The following is a 19,158-nucleotide window of genomic DNA, read 5'->3' on the forward strand; positions in this document are numbered from 1 at the left end:
AATCTGGGCGCAGAACACAAGCCCCTCAAATCCATTAGCTTGTCAAATTGTTTTTGACTGGCTTTGAGTTTGCTTTTATCCTCGTCTGTCACTCTGTAAGAGTGAGGCGAGGCTGTTATCATGCAATGGAAATGGAAATCAGGTCTCAGCCCACAGTACAATTGCATGGGAGGCTCTTTGAGTGGGGCATAAAAAAGAATACGCTTTATCAGTTCACAGTAAGTGGGTTTCAAGGACAAGTCCAATAATACTTCAGCGCCACATTAAGAATGCTATGACTGAATTAATGCAGACAGAATATTTGAGTTTTACATCACAAGGACTTAATTCTCAACATAATTTTACTGCAAGTTTTTTTGACTCGAACATAAGGAGTTGTAGCTCAACATTTTGGGAAATACATTTTTAGGGAAAAGCATATTTGCTTCTTGTCCAGATAGGGATAAGAAAATCGATATCAATCCCATTTCTGTGCTTTAAGCACATAGTTGGAGTCTGGATGGGTTTAGCCAAGCTTAGCATAAAGGCTGGAAGCAGGGGGAAACAGTTAGCCTGGTTCTGTCCAAAGTAAAAAATGCACGTAATGCACCTCTGAATTTGTCCTATTTACACTTATTGTATTTTGTTTTATTATGTGGTGTATCAACAGAAATGAATTAAAGACAGCTTGTGATTTCATGAGCAGTTACCTGTTAGATCTATTTCTTGACAAAGAGCAGTTTATCCATTCACCCAGTATTTTTGTGCAGCATCTCTAGCTATAGCTGTCACAGTCTGTCATGTTCTCTCCAGTCACTCCGCACTCCCTCACCTGAGTACTGATTCCCTTCACCTGTTACCCAGTACACACCTGCATCCAATCAGCACTCCACTCCCCTATAAATCCCAGCTCCTCACCACAATCAGGGTCCGGTCTCGTTTAGACAAAGGATTGTACTCTTGTCTCTTGAATCTACTACGCCTCGGACTAAACCACAGAAGGAATAACCTCCTACGAGCACCCAGTACCTCGATCCCGGCTCCTGTCCACTCCAGTCCTCCGTGTGTCTCACTCCAGCTCCGGATCTAATGTGTCTCTCATCTCCTGTGTGTGTCACTCCGGTTCCCAGCCCTGTGTGAACCTACTCACCTGTGTTCAGCCACACTACTCCAGAGCTCCACGATCTCCAGTGAAAGGACAGTATACTTCCATCCATTATCTGTTCATTCTGCTCGTGTTTCAAATAAACCATATCAGTATCTTCCCTGTGTCTCTGGTCTGTACTGTCCGTAACAATAGCACAGGTTGCCAGATATGGTCAGTGAACAGAGGTTTTTGTTTTGGTCTCTGTACTGGCACAAACTGTGGGTTTTACACAGTGGTGAAAAAGTAAATTTACTGAAGAATTAAGTACAATTTTAGGTACTTGTACTTAACGTGAGTATTCCCATTCTATGCTATTATTATGCTTTATACTTCTACTCCACTACAATTCAAAGGGAAATATTGTACTTTTCACTCCACTACATTTATTTGACAGATGCAGTTAGTGGTTTCCAATCTCTTTACAAAAAAGTAGTGTCTATTTGCAACCCTGTGTCATACAGAGGTGGTCAGGGTGGATGGTAGGCGTACAAAGCCCACGAGTTTGACACCATTATACCATTGATCGCATCCAGAGTTCAGTCTGTGGTTAAGTTTAGGCAACAAAAGCACTTTTGTCAAGAAAAGATTGTGGTTTTGTTAAAATGTTTATAAATACATTGTGTTTCAAGGCACTGCTGACTTTAAGACCACAATCTTTCCCTAACCTTAACCAAGTGCTGCCAGTGCATAAACATAACCATAAAATAGTTAAATAATGCTGTATACAAGCAGATGTTGTATTGCAAGATTGGATATGTTGGTGGAAAACATATATATTGAACATTTTACTGATGTGTTCTGTATTCATATTTTGCGACTTGCCAGCTATGTTAAATACTAACATTTTCTCATTATGTTAACCGAATACAATCTGGTATATAATCTTGTAATCTGGTCGGTATTACAGGTCCTTCAAAATGTATTTGCTGTTGCAAATTAGTTATACATAAATTGAATTTTGTTTCATTTAGTTTGGGCCCCTTTTCATGTTTCAGATGTCTGAGTTTTTAGCAGTTTCAACAAAGACATATTTATAGACATATATCCAATATTTCACAAAAAAGCAGATATTAGAAAATACTCCAATAACTGAACACAGTTTTGTGTTGCAGAATTGCTTTTTCTTCTTGCCTACCCCATACATCACCTGATGACCCCCTAGATTTAACCCCTTTGGAAAGGGGCAAACCTGCAGGTTTGGAACCATTGGACTTAACTACTTTATCTGTATAAAAAGTAGGACGGTGTAGTCCCTCATTCGTCCAGGAGTGTTCCATCGTAGAAAAGGTTTCAATCGTAGTCATCTGGACACTGTTTTCAGAATCAAGACGTTTCGGCTCCCATCCGGAAGTCATTCTCAATTGTGAAAAATGGTCTGAGAACTCAGAAATTTAAGTTAATCTGTGTTGCTTAAGCCCCGCCATCAGGGAGGAGTCTTCCTGAGTGTCTGCTGTTTACCATGCCTAGTTTCACCTGAAACTGCCCTTCTTTTGTTTCCATGATGGCCCAGTAATCAGTAATCAGGCCTATTGTTTTCTGGCTGCACCTCCCTCGTCACTGTTAAGTACCTGATTAGCATATGATTGGCTTGACCATGGTGATAATACACTGACTAGATCGTTGGCAGGTTGAAACTCAGACCACCATTTCTGTTCAAAGAGGGGTTTTCTTTTTTAACAAAAATGGCTTCTTTGACTCCTCTTTCAAACCAACTCTTCTCAAGTAGTAGTAGAGAGAAGAGTTGGGCCATCATGGAAACAAAAGAAGGGCAGTTTCAGGTGAAACTAGGCAGGTTAAACAGCAGAAAACTCAGGAAGACTCCTCCCTGAGGGCAGGGCTTAAGTAACACAAAGTAGCTTAAATTTCAGAGTTCTCGGACCATTTTCACAATTGAGAATGACTTCCGGATGGGAGCCGAAACGTCTTGATTCTGAAAACAGTGTCCAGATGACTACGACTGAAACCTTTTCTACGATGTATAAAAAGTAGTTAAAACAAGTTTTTAATCAGATAATTGCATCACTGCATGCTGCTAAACTATCCTCCACATGGATCTGAATACAATGGATAACATTTACATTACAGCAGTAAACATACAGTGCACTCAATCTAGGCTTAGATGTGACTGATATGGTTTGTCTCACTATCTACAGGCTCTGGGATACCAGGGGCCGCATGGTGCAATAACAAATATCCTAATTTGTAAAATATGTGTTTATTCTCTGAATCAAGCCTCTTCCCCTCACCACTAACCCACTTCCTGAAATAGATCTGCTCCATTCACTCTCTGAAGTGTTCCAAAGAGAAAAAGCGCTTCTGGCTGCCCATGTCCTACATAATGTAATTATGTAAACCAAACCAAGAGAAAGAACCCACACACCACACAATCTACCACGCAATCAATGGTAGATAATCATTGAGAGAGCTATAAATGCACAGAAATGTATTGAAGCATAACACAGTTATGGTTGAATATGATGCTGTTGTTCTTATACTGAATATACAAGAGCATCCTCTGGAATACAGTCAGCAAGATTGTATTGTTATTGATTAAATTATACTTTTATAGATAAAATGATTTAAGAGTTCTTAAAGTACCAAGAGGAACATGTTAGAAAGCCCTCCACTGCGTCTTCTCTGACAGCAGATTGCTTTCTTGAGACCAAAATGACACAGGCTATTTTCTGTCCGTTCAACAAAACCATTTGGTGCGTCAGTCTTCACGAATTGCCCCTTGAAAGCCTTGCTCATCATTCTGTGATAGGCAATGGACCGCTGCCATAATATTCTCACTCATACACACTCAGAGCCTTCACATGTATCCCACTGATGTTCAGTATATTGCAGGCCAAGCTGTACAGTTGTCACAAACATGTTTCATAAAATACTTATTTTAAAATCTATTTCAGAATGAAGGTCAAAATGTGGAAAAAGGATGAGAAGAGTTGAGGAGAACAGAGCTTACGGGAAAGAGAAGACATAATAGTGGTTTAGGGTGGAAGAACAGCTTTGCATGTCTTATCTATATTACAGAATGTATGTAACACAGCTCATTGGTCCAGCCATTAAAAGGAACGTGCTCTCCTCTCTCGCATCTGTGACGCTTCCATTGATTATATTGACTCACTTGGGGACTACTTGTACCATTACAGCGCGGTTCAATCTGCTTGTGAGTGCAGCACTCATTTGCCTTCTCTCTTTCTTTGTTTTTATTTTTTAACAAGTGCTAGGTTACACACACACACGAACATGCAAGCACACCTAGAACCCCAACATCATAGTCCATTGGTGCCATTAAAGCCAGGGGCACTTCAGCTAAGCCTGTCAGGTCAATGAAGACACACATAAAGTGAAGTGAAAGCATTTTCTCACTATTGAGCCCTCTTTTTGACACATTACATGTTCACATAACAGATCATGTCAGAGCCTCACCTCCTTTAGAGACACACCATGTAACTCCTTTTTTTACAAGATGTCTACGCTTTTATGTGAGCGAAGAAGGGATCCAAATGATAATATGTACTGTATACAGTATATGCTGCACTGTGTGCTTTATACCAAGCACTTCCAAGCTCAGACTGTTGTTTAGAACCACCATTAAGGCTGGACCACTATTTAATAACATTTAGTTAGTCCCAGAAGCATTCACCACAGTTTCTCTCATGCCCACTCAACGCTGTTTCCAAGAAAATTGACTGAATCGAAGTGACAAAGAAAACTCCCTACTTCTCTTATGTTGAGTTCTCAATAGCTAAATGTCACATCAAATGTGTCATTGTCGATTTAAAATGTTTACTTTCATTTGGAAGATGTTATAAGCCCTATGTGTAGAAACTGAAATGTTCTGACTTTGACGACTCCTAATGATAGGATCAAAAAAGACACTTAACAGGACTGTTTATGAATTTAACTTTGCGACAGGTGTGGATGAGTCCAAGGCAACTTACGGAAGAAACAACTTTAAAATCAGCATATTTTTTTGCTTCCGCGCCGACTGAAAATGGAATTGGCAGGACAGATACTTCTGCTACTACTGATCAGTTTGGGCAATATCCCAACAAGAAATCGGCTGACATAACCATGATGGCAGGAAACAAAATGGCAGTTCAGTCTGATCATCAGGCTAGAAAGATGCTACAGTCACTAGGAGTGGAAATCTTTGGGAATCTGTTTCCTGGTGTCACAATTCAATTCAAGTATTCAAGCTTTGAAGGGGGCACAATTTTCAGGCTCTTAAACCATTCCCTCAAGCTTGTAGTCGACTGAATTAAAATATGAATGTAACTTGCAGTTAAAGGCCCTGCACACCTATGGTACAGTACACCGCACTGACGATGTCACTTATTCTGGCAGATTAGGTATCTTCTCAGGTCTGTGTAGGTTTGCACTGACTTTGCACTGTTTGACTGTTTGACATCCCCCTGACTCTCCTGTTACCTTTGTTGCATCTGTTCGGGTGGGACAAATTACACCTTTATCATTCTTATTAGTTCAAGGAAGCCGCTGACCTCATGAACACCCCAGCATCAACCTCTGTATCAACCTGATACAGAGGTCTAATCGGCCAAAATAACTGAAAACACCTGTGGGGTGTGCAGGACCTTTAAACTAGCTGGTCTTGAAACAGACTAAGGAGTAATTTTTTTTTACCTGATCAGAGTTTCCTAAAGTTAATTTGCCTTTTTTTAAAGAAGATAACTCTATTGTGTCCATGCAGTACACGGTCAGGGGGGCTGCACTGTGCCCTCGTTGGGTTCCACCTTTTTCATTCCGTCAACATAACTTTAATAAACAACATAAACAAATCGAATTTTGGAATCTGTGAATTGCTTCATAATTGATCCAAAAATATACAAATAAGTCACAAAAGGATTATCCACTAAGAAAATCTGCTTTCACTCAATTTGCCTTTTCAATTAAAGCAGCACATGAATGGAATGCTGTATCAGTCCACATCAGGGAACTCACCACCTACAGGTCCAGTTAAGAACATGGCTTATAAGCCACCAAATCTGTCGGCACTAGTTTGGATGCCTTCATCATTTGGCAAATGTCTGTCAATATACAACTTGTATGCTGCCCTGCTGCATGACCTACCTTAGTGCTACTGTTGTCCTGTTGCTCTTATCTGTCTTTGCTTATGTCTGTTTTTGCAAAGCTGTTCTGTAATTGACTTTCATTTACCCTTTCACTGTTGCTCATGTCTGTCCTTGCTTGTATTTATTTGGTGTTGTGTTGTTGTTGTTTTTTTCGTTGAACCCATGTCTGTGTTCTGCTTTTACTGTAACTGACATGCCTTACGTCATGATGTAGTTTTATCATGTAGTAGATGTTGTTTTAAACTTGTTTCTTGATTTTAGACTTGCTGTTAACTTCAAACCTGGCCAGGGACTGTGGATGAAAACTAGCCTTTTGACTAATTGTGGCGTATTTACAGTAATGTTTATTAATATGCACTGTCCCTGAGAAATTAAATAATAAATAAAAATAAATAATAACAAAAATTTAAAAATTTAAAGTAAAAATAATTTTTACTATGAATCAATAGTTTCCCCCACTCCTAATAATCACAAAATTATTGTACACCCAGGCGGTTTAATGCATACTTTAATTTTGAATACTGTAAGTGTTTACACTATAGGGCAGAATAATTGTAGTGGTTTTCGTTCAACTTAGAACCACAACTTTATATTATGTACTTTGCATTTGGCACCCACAATGAATTTTACATGAAGGTACCAGTCTTTTACCAACAAAAACTTCTGGGCTACATTGGTAAAATGTAGTTTTAAATAAGTAGCTTGTCCCATTTTGTGGAGGACAGAATTAGGACATCAGCATCACACTGTGGGGATATCACAAGGCATATGGCTCAAACAACACTTGAGCTAAATTCAAAAATGTGTTTATTCATTGAGTGCGCTCAACTGTCCTAATTATGTCGTCCAGTCAGATAGTCGACTGTATTTCCTCATTAGAACTGGTGTCCCGATGTGGCCGTGGCCTGTATGACCAGAGGCCATGTTGTGGCAGCTCTCCCAGCTCAGAGGAACTGGGGGATGGCAAAGGAGGCGGCCAATTAATATTTCAACAATACATCCTCTGTGGCCTGAGATTGACTGACTAAACTGCTAGCTGTCAGAGCAGTTATCTCCAAAACTGCCATGTGGGTAAGAATTCAGAATACTGTTTAGAAAGGGATTTGATATTCGTGGCTCACTTTTGCATTCTGCATAAAATTGGTTACAGAAGCAATTAACACTGGAGAAAAATTAAATGAATATAAATAAGGCTGAGAGACAACGATTCGAAGTTATCAGACACCTGAGGAGGTTGTGGTCTTTTCCAACTTTGGTTTGTTTTTGGATCAGGAATTAGCTGGAAGTTAAACTGAGCAAACTAATTCAGAACATGAGGTGATGATCTGCATTTCAGTTAATACTCAATGCCATATATCGTTACTTTTAAATAAATACTCTCCTTTAAATATAGCTAAAAGTTGAACATGAAAGTTCATTCTTGACCTTGGAAACAGTAGTTTGACACACACGCGCACACCCGCCTGTCAAAAACAAAAATCTATGCAGAAGTATTATGACGTCGATATGGCACCGCAAAGCCTTTGAAGGAGGAGGTCGGGCATGATGGTTGGATCAACAAAGCATGGGATTTTTTTGCAACCAACCAACTGTCAATGTTGATCTTTTCCTAACGTTGCCTTAACCTAGCCAAACGTTAACCATACAGATAATCCAATGAATCCTTTTTGAAACCGTCACTGGTAACGGTTTTTGAAGCCACTGATAAATGACATCGTCCTGCAGATAGCAGCAACAGACAAGAAAACAAATGACAAATGACATATTTTATCCTTTAGTTGGAAGGACTTGATGGATCTACCACACCAGCTCAGGCTGTTTTCCTTCCAGAGAGGTATTGTTCCACAGTCTGAGAACCAGTTTCCATTTGCAAGGTGCCCAGATATACCACCCTGATCTTCATCCAACAGGCTTGACCCCCACCTTCTAGTTCTAGAAGTTACTTTGTGACACAATATCAATGCACAGCCAAGAGTCTAGTATATGTAGGAGTCTAGGGTGGTATATCAGGTTGCAAGATGTTCTTGTTCCTGTTTCTGTAGACCCTGATCTCTGATGTGAATTGGAGCGATTTGCAGCTGAGTGCGATGAGATTGGGATAAAGTCCCAGTCCTGTCAAATTGTTGGGTTACCAGAGCCATATGTTTGGCTAACAGCTTTTTGTAAATGTAATTCATCAACTCTTCCATTGCTTTGGAGGAGTTCACATACATTATCTTCCGAGATTTCTCTCTGCAGGACATCTGAAATATTCAGAATAGAATCATGAGCTCAGAGATCCTTGAGGAGCAGTGCTGTTCCTCATTAAGAGAAGCTAGCTTAGGTCACTTTAGGTGCCACTGACTGGGAGGAGACCATATGGCAGAAGGAGAAGATGGAGGAATGGTAATATTATGTTGTGTTATGAGAATGGCACCTCTATATCACACTGTTGACTCTATCTCAAAAGCTTATACTATGTGAGAGCAAGACAGCCATATAGCATCCCTGATCCACAACCAGTGAAGTAAAGCTCGTTATTTTGCCGTCCTTGGTGTTACAGTGTTAGGCAGTGTGAGGTGGATCCTCAGCCACCTGTCAGAAAGTTGTGGAGTTCATTTGAAGTTTGCCTTTGTTTTCACTCGACCTCTCTTGCTATAAAATTTCAGTGGCATGTTGACGGGTTTATCTGTAGGATTGGAGGCTGATGAGGCGCACCTTGGTGTGTTTGGACTTCCTGATTAGTTGACACAAAATAGGGAAATTGTGGCATGTGGTGAAAACGCTCCAAGCTGTCATGGGAAATGCACCTGCTCGGGTTGAGTGAATTTTCTCTGTCTCTCTCTCTCTCGTTCTCTCTCTCGTTACAAGCCGTGACAGCATGGTTGGTATTGTTTTCATCTTATGTGTGTGTGTGTGTGTGTGTATGTGTCATCATGGCTAAATGTGGTCCTGGAGTGGGAACTGCCACAGAAGCGGTTTTGAGTACTTTGCCAGGTTTATGTCTGTCTGTCTGCCTGTGGGCCGATTTTGTGAGCGCGATAGTGTCACAACCGTCCAAAATGCAGTCACGAAACTTTACAGGTATGTAGTTGAGATCAAAATGAAGGCTGAGTTCGAAGATAGGTGTGGAGCGCCGGAAGTAGGGGGGTAGGGAGTAGAAAAGGGGCCATTGCCTTCCTTGGAAACAGTAGCTTGACAAAAAAAAAACACTTAGCTATATCCAGAGCTTTTACCGACATATGGCAGTCTTGGTCTCTGCTGGAGACCACAGCTCAGTTTTACCCTGAGGCCCCCAGGTGGTTTAACTCATACCTGCCACCACAAAAAAAATAAAAAATTAAAGTGGGTACATTTTGTATTTTATTGTATTTCCAAAGAAAACATACTTGAAGTTGCATCTATGATTTCCACATCTATGAGTCTAAACTTGGGAGAGCAGCAATCAAGCAAAATCTGTACAAGCACCATACTGTAACTAAAAAATGTAAGCGCTGTTGGTTGAGTACCTTCAGTATGACAAACGCTCTTGTGAGTCCGACCAAATGATACATTGTCAGTGATCAGTCATTCCACTTAGTCCTCAGAAACATGATCATATAAGCAGGTTTGAAAGATTTTGTGGGAAATGATATCACATGCAAAGACTTTGCTTTCTATAAGGCTTAATAAATTGATCTAATCAGAGATGTACATGTAGGAGCTTTTAAGGAGCACCTGAAGGCAGCATCACTTCTTTGCTGTGTGAACAGATATTTTTCAGTCAAGGGCTTGTAAGGGTATATCCATGTGCACTGGACTTGCAGGCTTTGAGTTTCCACGCTCTTTTCCTTTCTCTCTATCTATGTAGGGCAGCCTGTGGATCAGCTGACATCCCCATCCTCCCACATGCCCACACAATCTTGTTAAAGCATGCAGTTAATCTGAAGAGGAAAAGGACTCTCTTTACAAGCAAGCGGCTCTTCCATCACCCTATTGTATTGCCCACATCACGTTGTCACACAAATATTGGATTCTCCCAAAACTCAGGTGCACAGAAGAAGCTGAGCCCTCGTATTGGCTCTGCGTGATGTCATTTGCCTGAGAGTGACTTTGTAAATTGGGCATTATCTAGCACTCCAGAGTATAAACAACATTATGTTGCTGAAATAATTAACATCTCAGTGGGGACTCTACACTAATTTTTCTCTTCTTTCTTTTAAAAGTTGGCTCCACCATCAATAATTTAAACCAAAGTGCCGCCACAAAGATGAAAAAGAGGAAATAAAGTAGTACTCTCCAGCAAATCCTCAGGAGGCAGCCTGCTGTCATCACTTCAGGAAATCTTACTAACATTCTATGCATTTTTTTAAGCACATACAATAGAGGGGGGAAAACACACAATTGCTCTCTTTCTCTCTTTGCTTTTTTATGTTTCTTTCAATGAGAGCTTTTTGAAAACATGGAGTCCCCCCTCGTTCAGAGCCTTTGCTGCTATCGTCATCTTGCAGGGCAGGTGAAGTGCAGTAATTTGATGGACACAGATACAGGGCAGCGCAAGAAAGGCCTCTGATTGAATTGCCACTCGCTAGCATTGCTGCTCTTCATTCCCAGCCTGCCCAACACAGTGTAAGAGACACAGAGTGAGAGGGTCATCTATAAATGCAGGAGGGCTGCATCCCAGCCCTTGTTTGACAGGAGAGGTATTGTCTGGACCGGGGGATTCTGCAGCTGTTTGTCTCCACAGTGAAGTGGCTCGAAACCTTGAGACCCCGAGCTTAAGCTCAACCATTTTTCTGTCCTTGTAGGCTCTCAAAGAGTCTCTTTCTTTTATGCGCTGTGGAGGAAAATCTCAAAAGCACCTTCCATCTCTCAAAAGAGAGAAAGTGAGAGCAAATCATGTTGAACTTGAACAACTCCCACATAATCACGAGTGTGCTTTTTCAGACATAATAAAAATGCACTGAGCTCTCAAACAGGCTTCCATGGGCTGATTGTGCTCAAGAGGAAAATGAACTTTGAAAAATGAAGCAAACCTCTTCACTCTCCTCCTACTTGTTATATTTTATGAGGTGTCTCTAGATTGACTACATCAGATTATTTATTATATAGCCGCTGCCTGAAGGTGACTAAATCTTTTAAATCAATTTATCTCATGCCTTACGTCTTCCTTACTGTATCATCGGGTCTTACAAAGAGACTGATAGGAGATTATCATACCAAAAACCAACAAATGCTGAAGTTCAACATTGCAACTGTGCTACTGTGTTGCTGTCTCACTGGGTTTTTTTTTATATGTAACTGGCATGTTCCAGTCAAGTAAACACTGTGTATTAGTGTGGTGCTTTGGTTGACTTGGCAACACTGCCATCTCATGGTGATCGGAGTAAAAAAAGAAAACAGCACTATGCTTTTCAGAAGCATCTTTATTAGAAAAGGTTTATTAATTAAGCAAGACAAGTTATCACCGTGTTACTCTGCTATATTAATTCAATTCATATAATATGTCTCCTGTCAGAGCCATCATCATCACCGTCATTTTATTAAAAATGCATACGCACAAGATAATAAAATCATTTTGTTATATGCTGTTGCTGATTAAAACAAATGTGTTGTACTGGAAGTCAATTTGGTTTCAGCTATCTTGTTAATTTTGTCATATATTAAAGAGAGTGACAGTTTGTGTTCATGTTGAACTGATTTTCTTTAGTAGAGAAACCTCTTCTGACTGAAACACCACTTTCTTGAAAGGTTTTATCAAAGGGAGTTGCATAAATTCATCTCTGATCTTTTCAGTGGGAACTTATTCTCTTCTGTTGTGGTCTATTTCTAGTCACTGAACCTCCAGAGAGCCGAGGCTGTCTCTGAACAAGGCTGAGAAGGTGGCAGATGGGTTCGACTTTTCTCTTGGTGTGTGAAAGCCATTCCTCCCCTAAGGGCCGAAGTCATGCCTCACGGCATTTTGAGCCTTTCTGTACCTGGACAACTCTGATCTTCCTCCCTCTCAGTCCCCCTTTCTGCGTCTGTCTTACAGCTCTGCCCTCCGCCACACTCCTCTCTACCTTCTTCCTCCTCCACCCCCTCCTTCCCTCCACAACTCTTGGTTTGACACTGGAGCACCAAAGCAGCACACCTGTCCAACCCCAACTCCCCTACCGGCTGCTCGCACTGCACCACAAAGATTCGGTAAAGCTCCAAGAGGACGATGAGGATGTTCTTGCACGTGAAGAAGATCATCAGCTGGTTGAGTACCTGCTCTTGGACCATGAGGTAGAGCCGGTAAATCAGGAACGGGCCGTCTTGGAGTCCCACCGTAAGCAGCAAGCTCCACACTTCACTGGAGCAGCAAGAGGAGAATGCTGATGGAGCACCAGGGCAACAGGAGAAGAGACCATTCAAACTTGTCTTTGGAGGCTCACCCTTTGGGGGTTGTGTCTGGGTGAGCACCAGAGGAAACTGCATGAGCGCCCAAGAGAAGAGGGCCAGGCCGATAATGACAACTGCTCGGTTGGTTTTGACCTCAGGTTCCTTGAAGGTGTCAAAGATGTCCAGGATGTCGGCGCCCAGTCCCACGTTCACCATGAGGAGCTGGGAGAGTTGGTCGCGGGACATGTCCCCCTTGGGCATCAGCCAGCGACCCACAACCAACACAATGAGCATGGTCTGCTCCAGGCCAGCAACCCAGTTCTCTGGGTCCAGCTCCACGATGCCCTGGGTGAAGGTAACAGCACCGTCTGGTTACGTCAAAAGCGTTCGCCAAATTAGACAATTAATTTTTGTTACAATTTTTGGCATTGGCTTTCTGTGATCTTTTTTTTAGCAATCATTCATACCATATATATATTACAATGTTATATCATATGTGTGTATGTGAGAAAGTTACATTTAATCAATGAAACACATTGTAAATCATCTATTCAACATTCAACATCCCCTCTCTATTCTTGATATAATTCCGATGACTTGTGAGTCAGCTCCTCATTGTGTCAGGGTTCACTGAGTTTATCCTGACGGCACCCCTTGACACTTCACATCGTTCCTGAAACACTACGTTTTCAAGTTTCAAAAGCTGCCACCCAGCCTCGAGCACAGCCAAGGGGCAAAAAAGCTCCCAAATCCTACATGAAAGAAACTGCACTAAAACCACCCCAGAAGGGGAGAGATCTGAGAGTTTTTAAAGCAGGAGCCTATCTGGACTTCATCTCAATGTGTCTATTACACATTTCCTGCAACTAATAGTTTATCCACCCCCTTGCTAGATTTAAATCTTATCTGATATCAGGTGTTGCTTTAATGTGGCTGCGTGGAGGGTGAGGTGGGGAGGGCAGTTTTGTGGTGGGACGCCTACCGCTGTGATCGGGATGTGAGCCAGCAAATGAAGCTCAGGGCCTGAGGAATTGTTGACAGGCAGCTTGGACTGCAGCAGGCTCAGCTCCAGAAACCAAATGGATGGGATGACAGTACTGAGGTAGAGGAAAACCATGGGGGAGAACCTAAAAGAGGACCGCCACAGGAGAGGGAGGTGGGGGGGAGGTTATTTTTAGTGACACGCTTTTTTTTTTTGGCCACCCGCTAAAGAAGAAAGAGTCCCATTTTTTTCCAAAAGAAGCATCGAATTTCAGACAGGCAATTATTCTCATCATATATGCAAATCCCACTTGACAGTGTAAAGCCTTCTCCATGAGGAGAGAACTTCAAAGTAAGACTCAGTGAGAAAGAGAGAGGCCTGAAGAAAGCTTGCGTCTGAGGATGTTCACTGCGTATGTGCCAGAGAACTACAGCTTTTCAGTGCGACGCAGCTTGGTGTTGAATGAGGTGTGACACTAAATGCTCATATCCTTTGGAGAGTTGCGTAATAAAGTTTGATGTCAGTTTATGTTTGCTTAAGCCAAATGTTTTTTAAAAAGCTAGCTGGTCAGAAATGACTTGAGCCAGCAGCAGACATTTTCCCCATGACTGGATAGGAGCGACTGTGACAGAGACGTGATAGCAGGCTCAGACCATCAACTCAGAGAAAGACAGAGCAATAACACAGCAGAGGAATAGATTTGTTTTTGACAGTGAAAGAGAGAAAGAGCTGCAGAGGATAACAGAGAATTTAGTGGCAGAGAATTTTACAGGCCTTACACAAGTTGCCTCTCACCGCCCTGGGCAGATGGGTTGTAAACTGTTCACACATTTACAATTTCAGAAGTTATTTACTCCCCTCACAAAACAGGTTTTCAGAGTCTGGCTACAACAACTCAATCCTCGTCACCCCGTTAAAAAGTGCAAAAGCAGTGGGCAAGCAGATGGTTTGTACATGCTAATTTAGCCCACAAAAACATTTTTGTTTATCATAACTGAAGCAGCCTATTAAATTAATTAGCTTTTTTTTTGTTTAACCATTAAAAGTGCACTCCAACAATTTAACGCATCAAGATAAGTTGCTCCTTTACTCCTCAGCCTGTGAAAACAGTTGTATAATGTCGGATAGAATGGATCAGAGTAATATGTTGTTAACATTGTGGTGCCAATGTCTGTAATCAAAGCACGCAGATTTAGGGATTTTAATGTCAATTTGTCTGTCGGTCAATGGATCAACCATTTTGGTCCAGACTGAAATACTTCAACCACAAGTGGATGGATTGCCATGAAATTTTGGACAGGTATTCATAAACCCCGAGGATGAAGCCTAACTGGTTTTGGTGATCCTCTGACTTTTCCTGTAGCGCCAAATACCTGTAAAACTAATGACATATCATCTACTTTTTGTTTAGTGCTAATTAGCAAATATTAGCATGCTAACATGCTAAACTAAGTTTAAACTATAACTGCTAAATATCAGTTTGTTAGCATTGTCATTGTGAGCATGTTAGCATACTGATGTCAGTATTTAGCTCAAAGCACCACTGTGCCTGAATACAGCCTCATCATGTTAAATGTTTGTGTTTTGCATGTGTGACCTAAATGTTACCATTTCCACTCAGCGTTCTGGGTGCACTTCAGAGTGACAGCCATTTCCACTCCCAGCAGAGCCACGCCCGTCAGCAGCAGCCAATAGAGTGGCTCCTCTTTAACAGCCACCACACGCCACACTGTCACCACCCCGTGGACCGCAAACAGGAAGCGACTCAGCGAAGCCAGCAGGACATTCAGGAGCCGACACATCGTGCACCACAGAAAACCTTTACAGGAGATAGCTTTATTATGCATCATTAGGTTTTATGAGACTCACTGTAACTTACTATAAATGACAGAAATTTGTTTTTAAAATTCAAATAAAAAGGTTGCAAACTGAGTTTAGGTGGGTTTACCTACCAATGCATTCCTGGATCTTCCTCTTTCCTTAATTTACTGTGTAAAACCCATTACTAGATTGTTTGGTCTTGTTTGATAGAGACTGAACCACTGACATAATATTAAATGACTAAAATCCTAGTTGTGTGCCATATTATATTTTCAACAGATCATTCTTGCAAGATTGTTGAAAGTTGAGGCTGATTCAGTATTTTGCCAAAAAAAAAAAAACTCATGCAGTATACAAAGGAATGGCCAAGAAAGGCTGTCAATAAGTTTAAAGCTGTGAGTGAACAATTTTAAAGATGAAAATTCAGATAGAGGAAGAGCATATAAGTGAGAACTCCTTTACACTTCAAACTTTTGTTAACAATGTCTCAAAAGTTGCAACACTAAAGTGTTTTATGTTGTTTTGAACCTAAAATAGTTTTGCTATTTTATTACTGCAACAAACTTAATGTCCAACAGTAAAGGCTTTTGCAGAGTAAAGAATGAACAAGTGCCAAAGGCCCCTTCAATTTGATTGTATTTTGCAATAAATTTAAGGAATAAACTCACACAGAATAGTCAGTGTCAGACTGCCAAAAACCAAACCAACCACGAAAAACTTGTGAAAGCATACGATATGTAATCGCCTGCATCATTACAGATCATACCCCCAGTTCAGCTGTCATTATCAATAACTATTGCATGAAGTCAGTGCACAAACAGTCCTCGCTGTCAATTAGTGAGCAGGATAAAAGCTTCTGAGCTTTGGGGCAATTCAAAGCAAGAAGTGATTAGTAAGCAAGAGTTAGAGAAACTGGTCTGCAGTCAATATTAAAGGACTCCAGGAGGCTTTGCATGAGTTTGCTTACATCTGATCTCTGGATCTCTGTGGATTATTGTGATGACTAGATGACTTGAAAGCGGCACCAAAATGGGGGCAGGTTGCGGGACTTTGGTTGCAAGTCACATCCCTCTCTCCCATGTTCCCCATGTTTCCTCTTTGTTTCTACCCTGTCAGCGTTTATAAAGGGTTTATTGGTGACTTTATTAGTGGTTAATAAATAATTTACTACTGCACAGATCAGCATTTATGTACCGTTAATAAGAACCCCTTTTGGGTTGCCAGGTTGCCATTAATAAAAGGTCAAGTTTTTCTTACGTTCTAGGAAGCCGTCAAGATTGCAGTTATAAACCGTCACTTTCTAATGAAAACCACATATCTCCATAATGAATATTTCCATGAAAAACAGCTTTGTTTTAAGCTTCATCATACTGCATTTTTCAGATGATACTTATGTACTTTCTAGTCTTCTGACTACTCAAAGCACTTCAACTACACTCATCAGTTGAAAGAAAGTATTGCATTCACACACAAGGCTGGCGGAAGCTCTACCACTAAGCCACAGTCGCCCCCAATTTTTAGAGAGTGTTTTACCGCCAGACAACAATCTTTCCTTAACCAAGTACCGCCAGTGCCTAACCACAATAAAACTGTTTAATAACGCTGTAGCGGATATTATTGCAAGATCGGAAATTTACGGCGGAAAACAAATGAAATACTTTGTCAGTGAACACTGATGCGTTCAGGATCAACATTTTTACCAGATTCGCTCATTAACAACATTTAGGCTACTCATCACGTCACTACAAGACGTAATCCGGGCGGCATTATGGTTCCTTCAAAATGTATTTACTGTTGAGAATGTGTCATATATAAACGTAATTTCTAGGAGACAGGGTTGCAACCCACAACGGAGCATTCACTAAATATGGAGATACATGGCTTTCACTGCGATGAAATGTCAGTAAGTCATTAATAAAGAGTCACAGGTCTCTCACTTTCTAATAAACCAACAGCAAGTGTTAGTAAGTCATCATCAACAAGGGTTTTTTCACAAGAATCCATCAGGTCTGTAGATATAAATTGCAACTGTACATTCGTCTTACTGATGAATTAAACAGCTAAAAAGACAAAACAAGTGTTATGATGGAGGAGGATAAACACCAGCCAAATAGATTTTTTACAGCCTGGCAGCCCAAAATGGGTTGTTATTATTAATTGCTTATAAGTGATCTATGAAGCATTAGTAAATGCTATATTACCATAAATACATCCATTAGTTACTTATATATATAACCCTTCGTAAAGTGTGCCGCCTTATGTAAATGTCTTATATTTTGAACTGAAAGCCTCAGTCTTTATTTTGTACATGCTGACACAAATACCTTGTCTATGACTGGTTTTGATATTGAATTGAATTAGACATGAATCCAACTCAGGTCTCTCAATAACTATATCTTCTGTGTCAAAACTCAGAGTGTTGTGTGCTGTTACTGTGAATACTAATATGCCTTGAACAGAATTCATGCAATATGTATGGTGTAGTTGCATGCAGTACAAACCCACAGTATTAGCTGGACTCCTCGCTGAGATTGGTTGAGATCAGTTTCTTCAGTGTATTTCCCAAAAGTTGCTGTGCAGTAGAAAATGACAATACCAGAACAGTGACACACAGTGACCAGGCCTGTATCTGTCCTTTTAAATGACTGCCACCACCTAGACCCATTGGATGAGCCGGCATGTCAGAGGTGTGTGTGTGTGTGTGTGTGTGTGTGTGTGTGTGTGTGTGTGTTCCTGTGTGTATGTGTGTTTAATGGGGAGTGACTACTGTTCAAGTCCACTGGAGTAGAGTATCAGTGAGCTTTAGTGTGTTCCACAAGTGTATATGTGTGTGTCTCCGTCCCCTCGGTGCCATTGTAGGAGATAACGTTTCCTGCCCCCTGCGCCCACATCTTCATCGCCATCCGTCATGATGTCATCTCTCCTGGTCCAGAACAAAGTTATCTCTCTGGGAGAAGCCGGCCTGCCGCGCTCCCTGTTCAGAGAGCACCCAGCCCTGTCCTGCACCCACCCATGCCTGCTCTGCCTCTGCATTGCTTGCCCTGATAACAGCCTCGCTCCCTGGCCACTGCACACGCAAAAGCATGGAGAAACAAGAGGGAATGGAGATGCTGATGGCCCCCTGAGCAATCACTGCAGGAGCGTATGGGTATGTTACGGCTATTGCATCAGAATGAGGATGCTGCGTGGGTCGATGCTGTCCAGGAACGTTAATCCAGTAAACCATTAAACTGGAACAAAGACAGATGACTGACAAGATGTTTTATATAATTTGACTATTGTGTTGTTGTAACAATGGTCAGATATCTGCTGATAATTTTGCCTCACTCCAATGAGGCCTTAAAAGGACAGTTCACCCCAAAATCAAAAATACATATTTTTCCTTGCTGTGAGCAGTTTCATGTAGGAATAAAGACAATAGTTCCTATATGAAACTGCTCAAAACAAATCTGTGGATTATCTTGAGAAACTGGGTCATGATTTCTGGAAAGAAACATTGCTGTTGAGTATGGATATTCAGTCCAATATCCTCAGGAATTACAAATGAATATTGACAATTCTGCATCGACTTTAGTGCACAAAGTAGGGAGCCCTTTATGTACCGAGGCAGAAAAGAAGGGTGTGCAGGTTGGAGTGCTGGATGTATATGTAGCATGTCTGAGGCATGCTGGATACTGGAATTCGTGTCCCATCAGCTATTCATGTTTTTATAACAGTAACCAACCATCTTTCCTTCAGAAATAAATGATGATACTGGATTTTGCAGAATCATCCAGTATCAACAGTGTGTGGAAATACATACAATA

General features: G+C 41.1%; 1 protein-coding gene across 2 annotated transcripts; it reads right to left on the reverse strand.

Annotated features, from left to right (window-relative positions):
* Window positions 1-11,656: 11,656 nt before the first annotated feature.
* On the reverse strand, window positions 11,657-18,307 carry LOC122883042 (transmembrane protein 26). Of its 2 annotated transcripts, none has more exons than XM_044211113.1 (4): window positions 17,854-18,307; window positions 15,140-15,350; window positions 13,532-13,676; window positions 11,657-12,894 (listed from the first exon to the last, which is right to left on the reverse strand). In XM_044211113.1, exons 2-4 carry the CDS (start codon window positions 15,331-15,333, stop codon window positions 12,136-12,138), a joined length of 1,098 nt encoding a protein of 365 aa, XP_044067048.1. In that variant the 5' UTR covers window positions 15,334-15,350; window positions 17,854-18,307; the 3' UTR covers window positions 11,657-12,135. The 2 variants fall into 2 exon arrangements, with proteins under 2 accessions (XP_044067048.1, XP_044067047.1); XM_044211112.1 differs by having other exon boundaries at window positions 17,858-18,305.
* Window positions 18,308-19,158: the final 851 nt, after the last annotated feature.

The sequence above is a fragment of the Siniperca chuatsi genome, linkage group LG10, assembly GCF_020085105.1.
Source record: "Siniperca chuatsi isolate FFG_IHB_CAS linkage group LG10, ASM2008510v1, whole genome shotgun sequence".
Taxonomy (NCBI): domain Eukaryota; kingdom Metazoa; phylum Chordata; class Actinopteri; order Centrarchiformes; family Sinipercidae; genus Siniperca; species Siniperca chuatsi.

Bases quoted from the DNA above. Each gene is read 5' to 3' on its own strand.
- LOC122883042 (XM_044211113.1), bottom strand. From the start codon at position 15,333: ATGTGTCGGCTCCTGAATGTCCTGCTGGCTTCGCTGAGTCGCTTCCTG. The intron at 13,677-15,139 runs GTAACATTTAGG...GTCCTCTTTTAG, and splicing joins CAGAACGCTGAGTGGAAATG to GTTCTCCCCCATGGTTTTCC. The intron at 12,895-13,531 runs GTAGGCGTCCCA...ACCTTCACCCAG, and splicing joins CTCACATCCCGATCACAGCG to GGCATCGTGGAGCTGGACCC.